This window comes from Trifolium pratense, linkage group LG7, assembly GCF_020283565.1.
Source record: "Trifolium pratense cultivar HEN17-A07 linkage group LG7, ARS_RC_1.1, whole genome shotgun sequence".
Taxonomy (NCBI): domain Eukaryota; kingdom Viridiplantae; phylum Streptophyta; class Magnoliopsida; order Fabales; family Fabaceae; genus Trifolium; species Trifolium pratense.
Window position 1 is genome coordinate 57,173,462 of NC_060065.1, and position 13,667 is coordinate 57,187,128.

General features: G+C 35.2%; 2 protein-coding genes across 5 annotated transcripts in view; one reads left to right on the top strand and one right to left on the bottom strand.

Moving 5' to 3' along the window:
- LOC123895557 (regulator of telomere elongation helicase 1 homolog) overlaps window positions 1-7,606 on the bottom strand; it is a 36,904-nt gene extending 29,298 nt beyond the window's left edge. The window contains exons 1-16 of one of the 4 annotated variants that reach the window (XM_045945977.1): window positions 7,234-7,606; window positions 6,696-6,943; window positions 6,188-6,342; window positions 5,898-5,979; window positions 5,651-5,798; window positions 5,326-5,476; window positions 4,778-5,049; window positions 4,594-4,639; window positions 3,853-3,988; window positions 3,611-3,765; window positions 2,858-2,949; window positions 2,690-2,788; window positions 2,516-2,584; window positions 2,083-2,169; window positions 1,828-1,887; window positions 1,622-1,737 (exon numbers count right to left, since the gene is read on the bottom strand). In XM_045945977.1, coding sequence (XP_045801933.1) covers window positions 1,622-1,737; window positions 1,828-1,887; window positions 2,083-2,169; window positions 2,516-2,584; window positions 2,690-2,788; window positions 2,858-2,949; window positions 3,611-3,765; window positions 3,853-3,988; window positions 4,594-4,639; window positions 4,778-5,049; window positions 5,326-5,476; window positions 5,651-5,798; window positions 5,898-5,979; window positions 6,188-6,342; window positions 6,696-6,943; window positions 7,234-7,335 — 2,018 coding nt within the window. In that variant the 5' untranslated portion in view covers window positions 7,336-7,606. Of the gene's footprint in view, window positions 1-1,621; window positions 1,738-1,827; window positions 1,888-2,082; window positions 2,170-2,515; window positions 2,585-2,689; window positions 2,950-3,610; window positions 3,766-3,852; window positions 3,989-4,593; window positions 4,640-4,777; window positions 5,050-5,325; window positions 5,477-5,650; window positions 5,799-5,897; window positions 5,980-6,187; window positions 6,343-6,695; window positions 6,944-7,233 lie in introns of all 4 variants that reach the window. The other 3 variants (XM_045945978.1, XM_045945974.1, XM_045945976.1) reach the window with 3 other exon arrangements.
- Window positions 7,607-8,849: 1,243 nt separating this feature from the next.
- Window positions 8,850-12,989, top strand: LOC123899393 (pentatricopeptide repeat-containing protein At3g16010). Its single transcript, XM_045950503.1, has 2 exons — window positions 8,850-10,392; window positions 10,816-12,989. The coding sequence occupies exons 1-2, from the start codon at window positions 10,317-10,319 to the stop codon at window positions 12,657-12,659; spliced, it is 1,920 nt and encodes a 639-aa protein (XP_045806459.1). The 5' UTR covers window positions 8,850-10,316; the 3' UTR covers window positions 12,660-12,989.
- The last annotated feature ends 678 nt before the right edge of the window (window positions 12,990-13,667 follow it).

Sequence of the window (13,667 nt, forward strand, 5' to 3'; positions counted from 1 at the left end):
GGATTACTTATGTGGATATACACTTGGACACGTGGAATGCCATATAATATTCTGACATATTAATTATAAAAAAAAAAAAAACAAATTTGGTCTCTGTCTTTCATCATCGTCACTCTCTCCAAAAAACAAAAATACCAGATCTTGAACCTTTGTCAAAACCCAACCCAGAAATCATTCAACATCTCTACATCTTTCTTCACCAAAATCAAAAGCAAAATATATGAAACATTTTCATAAAACTTAAAAGGGAACTCAAGAAAGCTAATTATGTTGGATTGATTCAGCAAAATCAAACCATTGTTTTCTTAGTTAACCAAGTTCTTTGATCTCCTCAGCCTCTCCCTCAAATGAGGCAAATCCAGATTTATGAAAAAATCATCATAAGAGAATGAGTTGTGCATGTTCTGGGAATAGAGAGAAAAGAGTGTCTATGTTAATATTATACATCATTAACTACGCCGCCATGGATGTAGCGTAGCTCAAATCTCTGAGAAATTTTTTCCTTGGAAGTTTCGATAAGGTTATGTGGAAGTTTCCTATAATTTAATGACACATGTGCGCCACGTGTGCATTTCCGTTAGCCATATGGAAAGTTTAAACGGTGTTAATGGAAAATTTGGCGGAAAGGACTAACTAATGTAAACGGTGGAAACGTAAGGGACCAAATTGATACTTTTTAAACGTAAGGGACCAAATTGAAACCTAAAATAAACGTAAGGAACTAAATGTGTAATTAAGCCTAATTTTAATGGTAATTTTAGTCCTACCATAATATTACAGTTTGTAAGAATAGTCCCTATTGTAATTTTTTTTTTACAACAAATGGATACTTTTAGTCCCTCAAAATAGTGTCCCTATAAAATGCAAACCAGTTATAGCACAGTTGGGAAGGTTTGAACCATTAGTGATACACACTGTAATACTAGAACGAAGGCAAGACAGCCCTAGGATGAACCACTACTGATACCATATTCAAATATGTGAATTATGTGTGTCTTTAGAGAGATCACACTACTTGTATTTATACTGATATGATACAACAAATACAATGAATAATCATAAATAAGCACTACCTAGGAAGTTTAACAAATAGTCTAGGAACTATACAAATTCTCTTAATTCTAACATAGGGAATAAAAGTGAATAAATTTTTTGAGGGACTAAAATTGAAAGCTCGTGATTTTGTAGGGACTAAACATATTTAGCCCTAAATTTAATAAATAATAATTCTAAAAAAGCACTTTGACATGTGTATCAGTTGACTTTTGTATTTGCTTATGTTTTTACTGGGTACTTATGTCAGAAAATTTACATAAAAAGAAAGGTTAGTAGTTCATATCAAATATCATGACACTAACCAACTTTCGATAGCGAGAGGGGGAGAGTGAACATCACTCAGAAAACATCTTTTTGTTAGGACCAAAATAAGCCACCAACTAATCAGTTATTTTCAAGATAAAAAAACAGCTGGATCAATATCCTTTCCTTTTTAAAATGTACCACTTAAAAGACTAAAAAAGGAGAACGGAGAGTTCTTACTCATAAAAGCTTGTTACTTTGTCAGTAGTACCAAGCCATATATTTTGGAGAAATTTAGAGCAAAAAATCTAAAAGTTAAAACCTTTCATCACAGAAAATAATTGCTCCATAGTCATGGCGATGGCGAATTACACGTCCAACAGCTTGATTCACAGCTCGGGAGGCTTGTTGGTTATACCACTCATCTCCAGTTAAAACCTGATTAAGTTCCAGAATCCAGATAAATAAGTATATGTGTACTGCATACGGCAGGTGTACAACATTTGTGTCAAATGAAAAAAATGTAACCTTAAATGACTCTCCTTGTTCCCCAGATTGTTGATCCAAGTATTCGCGTTTTAGACGAACCTGTTAGTGATTGAACCCAATGACTGAATTTTTATAATATATAACATGTGTATACAAACATAAGTAGCATAACTAACAGTAATAGGACTATTTAGTATTAGAATGCTTAATGAATGCAATAACATACAAATTTGCAAGGCAAAATTAAGAATGATAAAAGATTTTTAATAAGAGAATGGGAAAAGATAAGAAAACCTTAGGATCAGTGCTTGTGGCAAATGGCAAACCAGTAACTACTACAGCTCTACCTGCATGATCTGCAAAATCTAATCCTTCGCTTACCTGTTATATAATCATTCATATAAACAAACTTTAGGTTCAGAAGGATCAAATTGAGGCAGCTAGCTAGCTATAGGTTTGCTTTGCAGTACAATTTAAAAGATGATGTTTCATTTATGAACATTTTCCCCGTTAAACATATGATGGTTAATTTATATGACACATGTTTGTGTATCCTAGATTTTTCCCATCTATTGCCGCATCCCTCCCTTCAGGCATCAGCTCTAGTTTTATGGTTCTATCATACTAGTAGAGGTACAGCTACATATACAAAGATCTGTATAACATTATAATATGAATGCAAATGAGAACACAATGTTATTTCTTGACAGCCGCAATTGAAGCATACCTTCCCACGACACACAGCAAAAAAGACAGCTCCAGATACAGTGGAGTCGTTCAGCTTAGTTAAGTAGTCCTGTCAAAGAAACAAACAGATCTATCTAAGGATATTTTATGCATCCAATGCTATTTATGGAAGAATGTTGTTTCACTATGCGTCTAAGCCACATAAAAACCATACCTTCATTGATGAACCAAACAGTGAAGATTCCCTAGGTTCTATAACTGGTTTTTTGTGTTTGCAAATTCTTTCCCATATCGATGCTGAACTTTCATTACTCTGAAAACAACAAACCACAAGGCTAAATGAACCAAGAGCAAACAAATTTAACTTTTCATTAGCGCTTACCAAGCTTTTCCAGCACGCAATGCTTTGCTCCAAAAGGTAATAAGATGGGAAGAATACAAGAAGTCCATCAGGAACAATTCGAGCCAAATTTACTGTAAAAACAGGTGAAATTATGGCAATCAATAACAATCCCTATTTTTTGTAGCTTTATGAAATTATACCATGCAGAATCATGAATGAAATTTACATAATAATAACTTCTAATTTGCATTTGTTATCCTCACTTGGGTCTCAGCATACTATTCAGAAAGATATTTTTCCCTCTCAGGGCTATGAAAGCAAAGCTACACTCATTAATGTCTCTCTCCTAATAAATACCTAGATAAGAACTTAATTATCAAATTTTATGACCACTTAAACTCTACTCACGTTTACCACCAGTTATACAAATCCATATCTAAACATGAAATATATCCCATATCTTTCTGGGAATGATTCAAAGTTTCATGAACTACTGCAAACTAGCAAAGTTCCTATGTAACAATACGCAAAACATACATCTGCTTTATCAGCATAAATCTGTCAATCTAAAGCACTCCAAAATCTGAAGTAGGCTTAGAAGGCTAGAATATAAAACCAGGATTGAGCCGCATCAAGAATGCAATGCTCCAGTCAAGACACTAACAAGATTTCAACTATCAAACGCAGTGCAACTCCAACATTTTTAACTAGATATGCAGTTCTCAGAGTGGTGAGACAGTGCACAAGGCTTCATTATAACAAATCAGGTATAGACATGAGATTGTCACATACCAATTGCATTTCCAAGCTCCTGCTTGTACTCCATCGTATCACGAGTTCGGTAAGAGGAGTTAAAAGTACGACCTGAAGGACCAACCGGCACAACTCCAGCCCATATCTGATTTGGCCCTATTACATGTGGATTTTCCAGCCGAATGGGGAAGTCTCTGACACAACGATAATCAACACAGTTAATGATGCCAATATGTAATTTATTATTAGGTGAAAAACAATACGCAAAAAAAGGAATTTACAATTTCAGTTCCCCGGCGAAAGAGTCCAAAGGGGATAATGTGCCTGATGTCAATATAATTGATCCAACCCCAAACTTGGCAAATACTTCCAAAGCTATTCCTGGATTAAAGCACCACCAGCTGAGTGTCCTTGAGCCTGCAACATCAAAATAAAGACATAATAATTTAGAATGGAAGGGAAATGGATATATACAGTTACAAAGTAATGTACAGGTCCACTGGAAACACATTAGATTGTCTGTAGAATGAAATATTTGTCATTTATTAGATGAAAGTTGTACAGGAAACTTCCTCTGCGAGGTATCTATCACATGAAACTACACAACCAAACGGTCCCATGTTAAACTTATAAATCCTAATTCCAATATAGCTACCTGTAAACATCAAATTAAAGACACGAGACCCAAAGGCCCAAGAGTTTTACCCTGATTAGGATATAGCAATAAACTCGAGAGAATATAATCCAACGGTCTCACAAACAACCTCTTTTTGTCATGAAAATATCAATTGCCCAGATATATAAAAGCTAAAATAAATTGAGTCAAACAAAGAAATAACACAAAATTGGTCAATAACAGGGATAAAAAAAACATAAACAATAAGCGGAAAAAATTATCAATCATGTCCCAACATATATTAGATAAAAGTGTAAACTTTTAAACTAAAAGTAAATTTGTGAAAATTGACATAACAACAAATCTGACGAGTATATATAGTTCATCCAAATAAGTCCAAGACTACCTTTAGAACCATTGGCAGACCAAGCCTCAGCCTCCTTCACATGAACCTGTTATGTGCAGGGAAATAAAGTTTTAAAGTAAGACACACAATAGAACAAGTAAAGCAAAAATATACAAAGAAGAATTGCCATGAAGCAACCAAACAAACAAAACAATCCAAGCATAAATATGAGTTCAAAACTTACACGATAGTATTTAGCATGAGAAGTTCCTCCATCCCTGAAAATAATGTCCAGAATATCCTTGATAGTTTCCAATCTGCAGATTGTGCCAGTTGATTTCTCCTCGAGGAGATCTGAAGCATCTTTGATTTTATCCATAAGATCAGCAGCAGTAGTGTGTGTGATATTAAGATCAGCCATAAGTTCAAACATATATGGCCCGGGTTTCGTGAACCCCAACTCCTTAGATTCAATATAAACCTCAGCAATACGCTTTTCAAGTTTTAGAAGAAGTGCTGCAATAAAGAAAATATCATCCTGTACCTGAGATAGCAGAGAATATACTGCACAATATGTTCAAAGCACCCTACCAGAATCTAGAAAAAAGAGAATGTCTTGTGTATGCAGTTGTCTGCCTTGCCAGAAAATTGAGTAAACATTGAAAACTAAATGAAAATTTTACTTTGGATAAGTTTCCTAAATAATGTTAACAAAATAAGTAAAAGCATATATCGTGAAATTACGACAGAGAATTGGAACTCATACTAGCATTTTGTAAAAATTTAGCTCACCTTTAAGGATAGCAAAATCATCTTGTTCGTGTGACGTTGATTTATTTCTTGTCTCTATTAAAAAGTCAACACAACTTTGAGCCTCTGAAATGCAAGCTGTTAGAAGCCAAGAAGGCAGGTCAAAGGAGGCTGCTTCAGCACATATGCTTTCCTGCAGAAGGTAACCGTCATTTAGCAATGCAATGACAAGCAACTTTGAATGGCAAGAATAAGTATTAAAAAGACAACTAACACATTACTAGAGTAGTCAAAACAAAAATGTCAAATAAATAATTTGCAGGTTGACACTAGGTAGAACAATGTTTTATGCAGTAAATCTTTATACCAGGTTGTGAGCTTCATCAAATATGATTATACTATCTCTCCAAGAAAATTCTAGAGATTTTATATTCCTTCGATCAATAAGATAGTTGTATGGAGCGAATATTATATCAACAGCCTGGTGGAGCTCTTTTGATAAATAATAAGGACACCTGAAATAAGTAGATACAGTTGGAAACAGAAGTCTGAGTAATCAACCATTTCACTTGTTAAAAAAACAAAAAGGATACAGCACAGTTGAGAAAACATACGACCCAGATGTTTTGCCAATATTGACCAAATCCTCTATATCGACAGGCTCTTCTCCAATAGTAGGATTGCGCTTCAAATAACCTACATAGAATTTCAGCAATATTCACAAATTAGTATGCGTCATAATGATAACATACCAAAAATCAAAATGCAATAATTTGATGAACGTTTTCACAAATAGTTCATAGATGATTTGAGTAACCCAACCCACAAAACATTATTTTCCATCCTTACAAACATGTGTGAAGTGCCTATGTTGTATGCAAAGAATAAGGTTTTACAAACATACTAAGAACTTTATTAAAATGGCCACATCGAGGCTTCGACATATCTTTCCTTCGACAGGCAGATCGACAAGCAGTTGATTGTGTTATTCCACGAAGTAACTTCACTTTATCATGAATGCAAAGTTGCTCCCGAGAACCCAGAACTGTCATCTTAGGTCTGCATATAATGAATACCAGGTGAGCTAGGCCCGAAACACTTAAATCACCATAAAACTATAAGCTGCAAAAAGTCAGCTCAATTTGCATAATTCTAGTGAACATCAAGTATCAGCCAAGAACAGTGGAAAATGCCATAATCATTAATCAGAAAAAAGCAGGTACTCCGAGGGAAGTGCCAGTAAATGGTCTCAATTTACATTTTTTAGGTGAATTAACGGCCAATCTGCATGGCATAGATGCTATCAATTACTATCAGCGCTCACAACAACCAATACAACAGTATATCATTGAAACGATTTATTGATAATTTGTAAAATTAAGTATTAAAAATCTTCCTGAATATAGTTTGACCTGTAAGATGTCCGTTTCAACTCTTGAATTACTTGACGTATCTGGCTGTGGGTGCGTGAAGCATATACAATTACAGGAAAGCCGGCACCAGAATTTGATGATGTAATCTCAATTTTACCCACATCGTTGACTGTGATGTTCAAACCAGTTGAGAAATTACCGAAACTTTTCCGAAAGGCTAAGGTGGCACATAGAAGACATAGTGTTTTTCCAGTTCCCGTGGGACTCTCCAACAGGGCATTACATTTCTGCCATGCCGAAACACACAAACAAACAAACAAACAAACACCGCGTCAAGAAATATATATAGCCATATCATAATATACAACAAAAGGCATTTGGAGTGACTAATTTAGGCTTATGGGCCGCTTATTTCCATGAGCTCTCCAAGATAGCTTATGGAAACAGTTTATTAATTATACAAAACAAATTGACTTTATTTTATCTTGTGTTATACGCATAGCTTAAAAAAAAAAGTAATTTTGACATTCAATAATTCACTTTTTTTAACAAAACAATATTTAATTTGTTCGGATACCTCCTGAAGCGATTGCATGACTTTTTCCATGTAAACAAGCTGAGAATCATAGGCTTCATACGGGAAATCAACGTCGATTCCCCTGATCTTGTATGTCGGCATTTTTCTCTTGAAACCGCATATGCAAATGGATCAATACTATTCTTCTTCCAGAGTTTGTATTTGTATCAAGTTTTGATTTTTGATCGTAAAAGAAAAGGGTTTTGATTTTTTGGAACCCTAATTTTCTCAGTGGTTAGTGGTGAGTGATTGAGGGATGTGATTTTCCCGCCAATGCGTATGAGTTCAGTCAAACGTCGTCGTATTTAAAATCCCGCTTGTAGAAAGGAAAATGAAAGGGAGACCCGTGGATTTTTCCCTGTGCTTTGTTTGGGTTACAAGAGAAAGTGGAAGGAAATAATGTGTGAGTTAGGGGTGAGCATGAACCCGAGACCCGACTCGAAACCGATATAACCGACAACACATTGAAGCATTCGGTCGAGTGCGGGTCGGTCTTGAGTCAACAAATTGCAAAAAACCGGGCATGAACGGTTGCATACGGGCGGATGCGGGTCTCTAAAATTCTATCTCTCCATAACCGAAACCGACCGAACAACCATTAGATGCAAATTAATTTTTTTTCTTCTCTCCCTTTCAATCTAATATACTCTTCTCTTTGTTATTTTTATCCATCTTTGATATAAGATAAAAATATTATATTTTACAAAGCTTATAATTAATAATATGGTGATAAAGAATGTGGGAAATATATTCTAATATATATTCTAGATCTATTTTAATTTCTACGTCTCTTCTACTTAATATTTTATTGTCTTTAGATCTACATATTGAAAGAAAGTAACTGCATCTTACTCTCTTTGTTTTTTAATTTACTTCGTCTATCTTTTGTTGCATTGTGTACGAGGTATTAAACTATTCGAAAATTAGGAATTTTTGGATAATGGATGAGTTTTAGATGTAAACAAAGTTTCGATCTAACCCATAATAACCGACTCGTTCAACCCGCCACCCGTATGACCCGAACCCGAACAAACCGAAGATATAGACGGTCGGAATTGGGTCCAAATTAAATGATTGCGGTTTTTATCGATTTAGTGATTTTCGGCCCGAACCCGACCGAAACCGACCGATGCTCAGGCCTAATTTTCATTATTATTTTTTATGCGCTAGTCTCAACTGTAAGTTGCTAAGTTCTAGGGGTGTGCATAAATGTTTGACCCGACCGAAACCCGGTAAACCCGCAAAAAAAGAAGGCAAACGGGTGGTTCAATTCGGGTCAGCGGGTTTTATTTTTCAGTCTCACACGAGTTTCTTTGGACGGGTGCGGTTGTGATTATTTGATTTCTCTGGACCCAAACCCGACCGAAGAAATCATATCACTAGTTTCATATTGTGTATGTAGTATACTATGCACTGTCATGTTACAGACTTACGGTGCCTTATCACATCAAACCTCTAAAATGCAGACTATGCATTGCCTTATCACATCACATCTTTTAAAAAATAAAATACAACCTATTAATCTAGTCTAGACACTAACTAGCTAGCTACGTGTATGCTTTTGAGACACACAAAAGAAATATACTGCAATGCTTTTTGGTGGAGTGCAGTACTCTATCTTTAAAAAAAGGATTAAGTACACATCATTATATCAACTACTACTACTCTTCTTCTTCTTCTTCAGCAATCAGCGATAGCTACAACTTCACCACACCACCCACCATTTTTTAGCTGTAAAATTCATTGTGAATTGCAGTTATGATTTCTTTCAACATGTTTTCATTTCTTATATCCTTCAAACTTACTCTTCTCTCTTCTATCAACCTTTCTGAACATATAAGGTAAACATGGAGTGTCAAGCAACCTTCTTATTCTTTTTCTGTTTTGTTAATGATCTCTCTGAAGCTGCGAAAAATCGATCTGATCTTACCCGAGTAGATCCGTCCGATCTGTCCGCAACCCAATGAAACCGTACATGAAATCGGTCGGAGATGGGTGTAGTTTTTCCTTCGATGGTTATCGTCGGTTTTGATTTTTCCGGCCCGAATCCGACCATACCCGCCCGATGCCCACCCCTACTAAGTTCCATATCAATTATGAATAAGAAAAAATTTGAATTTATAACAGAAATGATTCATTAATCAAATGTCTTAAGATTTTTGATAGTGATATGACATCTCCTTTTGATGTTATGTTTCTCAAAGTCTTTCTAAATTCCTCATCATTTAAGCTATATTTTCTAGACATTGAAGTACGTGTTAAAAAAAAAGTGTATTTCCCTGGTGTACTTCGGTATTAATTTCCCTTTTCTAATTTCTTCATTTCTTGACTCTCTCTTTTGTGATATAGTACTTCACACCCTCAGGATGTGTTTGATTCGCAAAATAGTAAGTACGAGATAAAACAGTATAGAAAAGAATAAGATAGTACAAGACAAGACAAAACTATACCGGGGAGAGATTGAACGACAATATTTTTTATATTTAAAAATAAAATTGATATTTTCATATTTTTATAGTTGTATTGTGGATAAAGAATTGTCTTGTGATTTAGTGCGGGACAAAAATTCTTGATTGCGGGAAAAAAATTCTTGATTTTTTCCTATCCCTTACTACATATTTTGTCTCGTCCCACAACCAGTTTTAAATCAAACAGTTTGCTGAAAAAAAGTTATCCAATTCGATCCTCTATTTTTTTAGCAAATCAAACGCACTTTGAAAATTGCCCTTATAACCCTAAAGTTTTTTATTTTGCACCTCTACAGATTTTGGTTTTGCCCCCCTCACTCTCTCTCTCTCTCTCTCTCTCTCTCTCTCTCCTGAGTCTCGACACAACACAACGCTCATCTTCAAGTCTCGCCGCGGTTTCGAATTCCACCAGTATCTTCGCTGGCGTCGCTCCACCGTCAACCTTCATCGACCTCTACATTTCCATTAGTCATCACTTCCTTCTTCTATCTCTTACATTATTCCATTTTCTATCCTTTGAAAACCTAGCAATTTACATGAAATGAGAAAGAAAAATTGTTACTTTCAGTTTCTCTGAAGCAATTTGATAGCTTGAAGCCTTCTGGGGTAGTAAAAATGTTTTCTGGATCCGTTGCTGCAAGGAGAAACATATCAACTTGGCCTCATTTCTCTCAGAGATTAAAGCAAACAGGTAAAGTGCGTTTTCATTAAGTTTATGAAAATGGGTTTGTCAATTTTCATCAACTTCAATTTTGTTGTTGTAGTTTTTCATGTCTGGATAAGTGCTTATAGCACAAGTGATTAGCATATAGAAGCTTATGTATAAGCTATTTTCATAACAAAATGTAAAATAAAGTCAATATGTTCTTATGTTATAAGTTGTTTTCATAAGCTATTTTGAGAAGCTTATAGCTGAAAAAAGCTTTTATACATGTCATAAGTTGTTTCAATAACCTCGCTCAAGCAGTCTCACAAGTGCTTATGTCAGTAGATAAGTTTAAGTAAGTCAATTCTAATAGGTCATTTGTGAATGGAGGGACAAATTAATTTATTTGATTTGTACATATTCAACTTTATGTATTATCATCTAATTGTGTGTGGTTTAAACTAGCAGAAAATGAGATTGTTCAAATGTTTCACTTGCCTGATTCACAAGAAGCAAACCATAACCTTCCCTTGAAAGGAGGTAGAGTATTGAGGAAGAATCCTAATGCTAGAATATTGGATGAAAGATTCATTAGGATTTTGAAAATATTTAAATGGGGACCTGATGCAGAAAAGGCATTGGAAGTGCTGAAGCTTAAGCTTGATATTCGTTTGGTTCGTGAGGTTTTAAAGATAGATGTTGAGCCGAATGTGAAGATTCAGTTTTTTAAATGGGCTGGGAAGAGAAGGAATTTTGAACATGATTCGACAACTTATATGGCGTTGATACGATGCTTAGATGAAAATAGACTGGTTGGTGAACTGTGGAGGACAATACAAGACATGGTTAAGAGTCCATGCGCAATTGGTCCATCTGAACTGTCTGAAATTGTGAAAATCTTGGGTAGGGTTAAGATGGTTAACAAGGCATTATCTATTTTTTATCAGATTAAGGGTCGCAAGTGTAGACCTACATCAAACACGTACAACTCTGTCATCTTGATGCTGATGCAAGAAGGGCATCATGAAAAAGTTCATGAGCTGTATAATGAAATGTGCAGTGAGGGTCACTGTTTCCCTGATACAATTACATACAGTGCTCTTATATCAGTGTTTGCAAAGCTAAATCGTGATGATTCGGCCTTTAGATTATTTGATGAGATGAAGGACAATGGATTACAGCCAACGGCAAAAATTTATACAACTTTAATGGGAATATACTTTAAGTCGGGCAGGGTTGAGGAAGCGTTGAACCTAGTCCACGAGATGAGAATGGGACGGTGTGCCCCAACTGTCTATACTTATACAGAATTGATAAGGGGATTGGGGAAATCTGGGAGGGTTGAAGACGCCTACATAATATACAAGAATATGCTGAAAGATGGTTACAAACCGGATGTTGTCTTGATGAATAATTTGATTAACATTTTGGGTAGATCAGGTCGCTTAAAAGATGCTATTGAGCTTTTTGATGAAATGAAATTGCTTAATTGCACACCTAATGTTGTGACATACAATACCATTATCAAATCTCTATTTGAGGCCAAAGCTCCACCTTCCGAGGCTTCTTCATGGTTAGAGAGAATGAAAAAAGATGGAGTGGTCCCTAGCTCGTTTACATATTCAATTCTCATCGATGGTTTCTGCAAAACAAATCGAGTTGAGAAGGCTTTGTTGCTTCTCGAGGAGATGGATGAAAAAGGCTTTCCACCTTGTCCTGCTGCCTACTGCAGCCTGATCAATAGCCTCGGTAAAGCAAAACGCTACGAGGCTGCAAATGAACTGTTCCAAGAATTGAAAGAGAACTGTGGAAGTTCGAGCGCTCGTGTGTATGCTGTCATGATTAAACATTTCGGAAAATGTGGGAGATTCAATGAAGCTATCGGTCTTTTCAACGAGATGAAAAAACTTGGATGCATCCCCGATGTTTATACTTATAATGCTCTCATGACCGGTATGGTAAGGGCAGACATGATGGACGAAGCTTTTACATTGTTTCGAACTATGGAAGAAAATGGTTGCACCACGGATATAAACTCGCATAATATCATCCTAAATGGTTTGGCTAGGACAGGTGGCCCAAAACGTGCTATGGAAATGTTCGAAAAAATGAAGACGTCTACTATTAAGCCAGATGCAGTTTCTTACAACACAGTTCTTGGCTGCCTTAGCCGTGCAGGTCTATTTGAAGAGGCTGCAAAGCTTATGAAAGAAATGAGTTCAAAGGGATTCGAGTATGATCTAATAACCTACTCTTCAATACTTGAGGCAGTTGGCAAGGTTGATGAAGATTGTAATATGGTAGGGTCATGAGAACAACTTGGTATTACCTTTGAGTAACTGTGGCAATGCCCAATAAATCAATGGAAAATGCTTATTATTACGGTATAAGCCTTTGCAAGAACTTATGAAAATAAACTATGATGGCTTATTGTCACAAGTCTATATCTTTTTTTTTTTCAATTTATTTTTGTAAGTCCTCTAAATATTGTCATAAGCTGTTTTTAACTTCTATACAATAAGCGTCAATTGAATAGCTACCTAATTAAGTTGTATATCCAAACGGCCCTTAAATTTGTTCTATTGTTGAGTAGTTTGCATGATATGTATATAATACAATTTTGAATGTAATATATTACAGCATACTGTAACTTGTATTTAGAGCTTATAATTACTTACCAATTTTGGGTAAAAAAAATAGTTCTTGTACAATACTGTTGTATGGTTGTATTTTCAGTGCAAGTGTGCCAATTATAATGCAATATTGAGGAGGACAAATGAGTTAGGGTGTCAGTGTCACCATTTACCAGTGAAATCAAAGATTCTTCTTTGCATTTGTCAGGAAAATAGAAAGAAGAGAAGATTCTTCTTTGCAAGTTATGGTCTTTTTTTTTTTTTTTTTGACAAAATGCAAGTTATGGTCTTTAAGATGCTCCAAATTTAACACATCTCACATTATTATGTAATTTTTTATTAGTGGGAAAATTATTTTATTGTTGTTGTAGTGGCCAACTTTTCTTGGTTCTAAAGATGCCCTCATTTTTTCCTTTCAAGAAAAGGTATCTTAATGCATTTGCCAAACCTTTTAAATGATAAAGAATTAGAGTAACTAATAATTCACTCGTACAAACAATGTACTTAGACATGTTAAAATTTAAAATGATAATTCTTTGCTTTGCCCCAAATGCACTCTTAAAAATGAAGTCTGAAAAGCCACTTGAATCAACTTGTGATGATTAAAGTGAAATTGTGAACATGGAGAATACAATCAATTAAAGTGAAAAACTACAATTTGGAGGAGTGAATGACTATGCAATGGGG

Bases quoted from the DNA above. Each gene is read 5' to 3' on its own strand.
- LOC123899393 (XM_045950503.1), top strand. From the start codon at position 10,317: ATGTTTTCTGGATCCGTTGCTGCAAGGAGAAACATATCAACTTGGCCT. The intron at 10,393-10,815 runs GTAAAGTGCGTT...TTAAACTAGCAG, and splicing joins TCAGAGATTAAAGCAAACAG to AAAATGAGATTGTTCAAATG.